Source organism: Phyllostomus discolor, chromosome 1 (assembly GCF_004126475.2).
Source record: "Phyllostomus discolor isolate MPI-MPIP mPhyDis1 chromosome 1, mPhyDis1.pri.v3, whole genome shotgun sequence".
Taxonomy (NCBI): domain Eukaryota; kingdom Metazoa; phylum Chordata; class Mammalia; order Chiroptera; family Phyllostomidae; genus Phyllostomus; species Phyllostomus discolor.
In genome coordinates, this window is record NC_040903.2 from 158,120,926 (window position 1) to 158,128,760 (window position 7,835).

The 7,835-nt window shown below is 34.4% G+C and overlaps 1 protein-coding gene across 1 annotated transcript in view; it reads left to right on the top strand.

Annotated features, from left to right (window-relative positions):
* The window catches only part of SLC28A2 (solute carrier family 28 member 2), a 35,781-nt gene extending 28,844 nt beyond the window's left edge, over nt 1-6,937 (top strand). The window contains exon 18 of the mRNA XM_036032930.1: nt 6,377-6,937. Within this exon, the coding sequence (XP_035888823.1) occupies nt 6,377-6,491 (115 nt within the window). The 3' untranslated portion in view covers nt 6,492-6,937. The remainder of the gene's footprint in view (nt 1-6,376) is intronic.
* Nucleotides 6,938-7,835: the final 898 nt, after the last annotated feature.

Genomic DNA, 7,835 nt, shown 5'->3' on the forward strand with positions numbered 1-7,835 from the left:
AGCCCATGTTATACAAAATGCAAAAGCAACTGCAGGAGACTTGAAAACCCAAATTGTTGTGATACCTGGTGGGCTAACCAGCCAACTGCAGCCTCTTGATGTGTCAGTAAACAAACCCTTTAAGGCCCTAGTGAAGAAAGAATGGATGTTGTGGATGCAGTCAGCTGGTAATGATTTAACACCTAAGAACCAAGGTAGAGCCAAGAAAGCATCCATTACCCAGGTTTGTGATTGGATCCTAAGATCATGGAACAGTTTCAAGAAAGAAGTGGTTGTGAAATTGTTTAAAAAATGTGGCATCAGCAATGCTACAGATAGAATTGAGGATGGTGAAATGTCCTGGGATGAGAAAAGTGACTCTTCAGAAGACACTGATAATGTAGAAATTGAAGAAGATGATACTTCTGATATTGACAGTGACAAAGAGTTCTTGGCTTTCTATGATTTGTAAATATCATAAATTTGTTACTGGTACATAAAATTTCTTGTGCCTTGTTTCTATTCTTATGTTTTGTAATTACTTGTTACATAAAATTTCTTGTACCATAATATGTTCAAAAGTAAATGCTAAAATTCCTTTATAATATAAAAAACAAGTATGTGAATATAAGTAAATAAAAATTGAATTAAAAATTAAAATGAAAGATTTTTTTCTTGAAAGTTTGGGCCAAAAACATGGGTGTGCATTATACATGGCAGAATATGGTAAATTGTTAAAAGTTAAAAACAAGGAAATAATCTTAAAAACAGTATGAGAAAAGTAACTTGTTATGTACAAGGGGACCCCCATAAGAATATCAGCAGATTTTTCAGCAGAAATCTTGCAGTTAAGAAGGGAGTGGGAAGATATAGTCAAAAGAAAAAACTTCCAACCAAAAATACATGACCAGGCAGAGTTGTCTTTCAGAAGTGGAGAAGCAGTGTTTTCCAATAAAAGCTGAAGGAATTCATCACCACTAGACCAGCCTTATAAGAAACAGACAGCAATACAATAATAGTAGAGGACTTTAATACTCCCCTCTACTAGTGGATAGATCATATAAATGGAAAATCAATAAGGAAACATTGGTTTAAACTACATGTTGTACCAGATAGACCTACCATTCATTTACAGAACAATCCACCCAACACCAGAATATACATTTTTCTCAAGTACACCTGAAAATTATCTGATAAATTACATGTTAGGCAACACAACAAATCTTAATAAATTTAGAAGTTTGAACTCATATCAAGCACTTTTCCAACCACAATGGTATGAACTAGAAATCAATTACAAGAACATACTGGTGAATTCACAATATGTGGAGATTAAACAACATGTTCCTAAACAATGGGTCAAAGAAATCAAAAGAGAAATTAAAAAATATCTTGAGCCCTGGCTGGTGTAGCTCAGTGGATTGAGCGCGGGCTGCGAACCAAAGTGTCACAGGTTCGATTCCCAATCAGGGCACATGCCTGGGTTGCAGGCCATGGCCCCTAGCAACCGCACATTGATGTTTCTCTCTCTCTCTCTCTTTCTCCCTCCCTTCCCTCTCTAAAAAATACATAAATAAAGTCTTAAAAAAATAAAAGTTTCAATGCTTTAAAAAATATCTTGACAAGGAAAAGCATTGTAACTATGTGAGGTGATGGATAATACTAAACCTATTTTGGTAATCACTTCATAAAGATACATAAATCATTATGTTGCACACTTTATACAATGTTATATATCAATTATATCTCAATACAACTAGAAAAAAACTTGAAAAATACTTGAGATGAATGAAAAAATGGAAACACAACACACCAAAATTTATGAGATTCAGCAAAAGCTGTTCTAATAGGTAAGTTATAGTGATCAACACCTACATTAAGAAAAAAATAAAGATCTGAAATAAACAAGCTAATTTAATATCCAAAGAACTAGAAAAAAACTAAGCCTAAAGTTAGTAGAAGGAAAGAAATAGCAATGATCACAGCGTAAATAAATAAAATAGAGACAAAAATGCAACAGAAAAAAATTTATGAAACTAACTTGTTTTTTTTAATTTTTTTTTTTAGAAAACAAACCTTTAGCTAAGATTAGAAAAAGAAGGCTGAAATAAATAAAATGAGAAATGGAAGAGAAGGTATTATAATGGAACACAGAAATACTAATAAGGGTCATAAGAAACTACAGTTGACTCTTTTTGTTCTAAATTTTTTTAAAAATATTTTATTTCTTTTTAGAGAGAAGGGAAGAGATAGAAAAAGAGAGGGAGAGAAATGTCAATATGTGGTTGCCTCTCATATGCCCCCTACTAGGGACCTGGCCTGGAACCCAGGCATGTGCCCTAACTGGGAATTGAACCTATGACCCTTTGGTTCACAGGCCAATGCTCAATCCACTGAGCTACACCAGCCAGGGCTATAGTTAACTCTTGATTATGGATTTGAACTGTGTGTATCCATTTACACATGAATTTTTTTCACTGAAGTTCAGTTGATCCATACAGTTCAAGCCCAAGTTGTTCAAGGGTCAACTCCATGAATGAGAATCCACGTACACAGAGGGCTGAGTATAGTTATATGTGGATTTTTGACTGTACAGGAGGTTGGCACTTTTCCATATTGTTCAAGGGTCAGTTGTAGTAGTAACAATTATACCTCCAAAATTAGATAACTGAGAATAAATGGATAAATTCCTAGAAACATACAACCTACCAAGATTGAATCATGAAATAGAAAATCTGAACACACTGATTACTGCTGAAGACATGGAATTAATAATAAAACCTCTAACAAGAAAAAGAAAGAAAGAGAGAAAGAAAGAGAGAAAGAAAGAAGGAGAAAGAAAGAGAAAAGCCCAGGACTAGATGGCTTTACTGGGGAATTCTACCAAAAAGCCAAAGAAGAATTAATATCAGTATTCTCAAATTACTCCAAAAAATATAAGAGGACTGAACATTTCCAGATTCATTTTATGAGGCCAGCATTACCCTGATACCAAAGTCACTATCTAGTGAGATTAAAAGAAGAGAAAATTATAGGCTAATATTTTGATGAATATTTATGCAAAAACTCTCAACAAAATGTTAGCAAACCAAGTTCAACAATACATTAAAATGATCATCTATCATGATAAGTGGAATTTATTCCTGGGATGCTAGGATGTTTCAACATACACAAATCAATACATGTGATAAACCATTTTAACAAAATAAAGGTTAAAAATCATATGATCATCACAATAGATGCAGAAAAAAGCATTTGACGAAATTCAACATTGTTTCATGATAAAAAAAAAACCTCCTCTATTGAGGAGTAGAAGGAATGCACTTCAGCATAATAAAGGTCATATAGAGGGTGGAGCAAAAGTAGGTTTATAGTTGTTTGTATGGAAAATAATACAATAATAAATAAATAATAATAAAAGGATAAACTGTGTTTTGCATACTCACAACAGTAAACCTACTTTTGCCCCAGCTGTATGACAAGCCCACAGATAACATCATACTCAATGTTAGAAAGTTTAATGTTTTTCCTGTAAAATCAGGTATAAGACAAGGATAAATACTCTCACTACTTTTATTCAACATAGAGCAATTATGCAAAAAATAAATAAATAAAAGGCACCCAAATCAGAAAAAAATGTAAAATTGTCTCTGCAGATGACATAATCTTACATTTAAAAACCCTGAAGACTCCACCAAAAACCTGTTAGAACTAATAAACAAATTCAGTAAGTTACAGGATACATAATCAATATACAAAACTCAGTTGTGTTTCTATACATTAACAATGAACTATTGGAAAGGGAAATGAAATAAACAATCTTATTTATAATATCACCAAAAATTAAATGCTTAGGAAAAAATTAAATGAAGGAAATGAAAGATCTGTATACTGAAAAGTATGAAACATTGATGAAAGAAATTGAAGACCCAAATAAATGGAAAGATGTCTCATGTTCCTGGATTAGTAGAAGAATTCATATTATTAAAAGGCCCATACTGCCCAAAGAAATCTACAGTGTCTGTTCCAAAATCCCAATGGCATTTTTCATTGAAATAGAAAAAACAATCCTAAAATTCACATGGAATCACAAAAGACTCCGAATAGACAGAGCAATCTTGAGAAAGAAGAAACAAAGCTGGAGGCATCACACTTCCTGATTTCAAGCTATATTACAAATCTATAGTAATCAAAACAGAATGGTATTTGCATAAAAACAAACATATAGGTCAATGGAACAGAAGGCAGCCCATAAGTAAACCTATGGATAAATGGTCAATTGGTTTTCAATAAAGGAGCCAAGACACAATGGGGAAAAGATAGTCTCTTCAATAAGTGGTGTTGGGAAAACTATATCCACATGCAAAAGAATAAAACTGGATGGATCCTATCTTCCACCAGGCACAAAATCAACTCAAAATGGTTTAAAGATTTGAATGTAAGATTTGAAACCTTAAAACTCATAGAAGAAAACATAGGCAGTAAACTCCCTGAAATTTGTCTTGGCAATGATTTTTTAAAAATTTGACACCAAAAGCAAAGGCAATAAAAGCAAAAACAAACACGTGAAACTTCATCAAACTAAAAAGTTTCTGCACAGGAAAAAAACAAAAACAAAAACAAAACCCCCAAAAACCATTAACAAATTTTTAAAAGTCAACCTATAGATTGGAAGAAAATATCTGCAAACCACATATCCCATAAAGGATTAACATCCAAACTATGCAAGCAACTTATAGGAACTTATACAACTAAATAGCAACAATAAAAAATAAAAAAAATCCTATTTTAAAAATGGGCAGAGGAACTGAGTAGACATTTTTTCAAAGAAATTCAAATAGTCAACAATCACATGAAAATGTGCTTGACATCACTAATTAACATGCAAATACAAATCAAAATCACAATGATATATCACCTTACACCTGTTAGTATGGCTATTATTAAAAAGACAAGCGATGAATACCTGCAAGGATATGGAGAAAATAAAAACCTTATCCGTAGTTGGTGGGAATGTGAAATGGTACAGACACTATGGAAAACAGTATGGAGGTTTCTGAAGAAATTAAAAATAGAACTACCATATGACCCAGCAATCCCACTTCTGGGTATACATCCAAAGGAAATGATATCAGTATCTGCACTTCCATGTTCATTGCAGCATTATTCAAGTGGCCATGGTATGAAAACAACATGTGCATCCACTGACAGATGAATGGATAAAGAAAATGAGGTATATATATAAGGTCTGTTCAGAAGGTATTTAGCCATGTAATATGAAAACATAGAATCATTTATTGGAGAAGATACAAGATACAAGAAACATTGTACATAGGACAATGACACCTCAGTCCCCTTCAAATTAGGCAACTTGGGACCTTACGCAGTTCTCCCAATTGCCATCAGCTGTCCCATCGTGCTTTCCTGAATCTCATCGACAGTCTGAAATCTCTTCCCTTCCAAAGGTGATTTGAGTTTTGGGGAAAGCCAGAAGTCACAGGGCTCCAGATCTAGGCTGTAGTGGGGCTGAGTCACCTGGATGATTTAATATTTTGCCAAAAAAACTTTGTATGAGATGTGATACATGAGTGGGTGTGCTGTCATGACAAAGCTGCCAATCACCAGTTGCCCATAGCTGTGGAGTTCTGAATGATCTAAATAGTTTCTGTGGAGGAACATTCAAGCTTAACACAAAATATGATGCAGACTCATTGCTCTACTCGCTCAGTCATTTTGAATGTAATGACCACACAGTACACATGCTGACCCTACTGGTGTCTACCGCCCTCACTGACTAGTACACTGAAGTTGTCATTGTTCACACATGCACATTCCAGTCCACTCCCTTTGGCTGCCAGGTTACATTGATGTCGCACAAACTGTTCTCATTATATTAGCAATGGCTGGACTTTTTCTGGACAGGAGTTTATATATATATATATATATATATATATATATATATATAATCCTTATATACTTATAAAAGGTTAAACATCTGTTATTTATCCTTATAAAAAAAGGATATCCTGGTATTTGCCACGACAGTAAGCAAAGCAAAATAAGACTGACAAAGACAAATACTGCATGGCTTCACTTATATGGAGAATCAAAAAAATTTTTAAAAGTCAAACTCATAGAAATGGAGTAGAATGGTGGTTGCCTGGTACTGGGTGCAGCAGGGGGGTGGAACTAAAGAAAGGCTAGTATAAAGGTATTATTCTGGGCATGAGTGAGAAAATATGCACTTAATTCTGTTCTATTTAATTGGTCATTGTGATTGGATCCCTTTACAGGTCTTTATTTTTGTTTTTTAGTTGCTTGGTAGAACTTATCGATATGTCTTGTTGCATTTTTTTAAATCTAACCCACTGTGTATCTCTCTGGATTTTCATTACAGCACTTCTCTGAATGGTACCAATGCTTCATTTTCTGGTCCATGGGAAAATAAAGAGTTCAGTGCCATAGCTCTTGCTAACTGCTGTGATTTCTACACCAATGCTGTGTGTGCCTAAGGCCGGCTCATTTTTATAAGTCTTGATCTTGACGGATTTTTGATGGTAAAGGTATTTATGTATTCAAGAATTTCTACTCTACAACTAACTCACCATGATGTTTAACAGTAAATGTAAAAATTTCATTTTGGTTCATTGTATGCCAATGATGAAAGTCAGCATTTGTCCTTCCATTACTTGGCTAAGCCAAATAAGAAATTCTTTATGGGCTCTGTTTGAGTTTATATGTGAAATAATAAATATTACCATACCAAAAAATTCTTGCAAATCTTGCTTCTAGCTGTCATCTTAAAAATTATGTGATGCAGTCTGCTATAAATGTGATTTGGTATATAATGTGTACTGTGGTGAAAAGCTGTATTTTTGGAGTTCTGTGGATGAGCTAGGTTTATGGTACTAAAGGTACAAATGGAAGTTATATGAATATTTAATAACAATTTTTTTCTGGTTGTCACACATGCAAACTCCTTAACATTACATAGTAAACAAAAAGTATTTCCTGTATGCACACTTGGAAGGAATGTCTACTTCTTAAAGACCCTTACTTTGTTTTAGTTTTCTGTTTTAGGACCAGATTTGCTGCATGTTTACAAGGAATCCTTTAAAACAGTGGTTTTCAGTGGGATGTAGGTCAGTTTTGCCTCCCAGGGGACATTGGGCAATGTCTTGAGACATTATTAGTCATTACAAATCGGGAGGCAGGGGGATGCTACTGACATCTGCTGGGTAGAGGCCAGGATTACTGCTAAACATTGTACAATGCACAGGTCAGCCTCCACAACAAAGAATTCTCTGGCCCCACATGTCAACAGTGCAAAGATTGAAACACTCTGATTTAAATGTTTAATGTATTTCTTGTATCTAGTATTATTTATAATATTAATAATATTATAGCCTTAAGGAAGAGTTTCAAAAGGTTGCATGAATGTCTTCTTTACATTAATTCATTGGAATTAACAACTTTTTGTTTTTTTGTTGTTTTTTCCAATGTCCATAAATAGTTTCATTGGCACCCCACCATGCCCATTCATTTACCTACAATTCGTGGCTACTTTTGGCCATGATGAAGTTGCTGCGATAGAGACTATGCAAAGCTGCAAACACTTACCATCTGGTTCTTTACAGGAAACCCTGCCATAGAAGATGAAGCCCTGGATTCTAAAATGAGACCTTAGACTCCTGTGTCAGTGTCTGGGCCTCTCTCTAGCCATGTCTTTCTTCTGGCTCTTCCCATCTGGCTCTTGCCTTTGGCTACAAGCTCCTGACTCTTTTGGTTGTCCCACATCTCATGTCCAGGAGAATTTGTCTCCTTTGGTCTAACAGAACTTTTTGTGGTAGGTATGA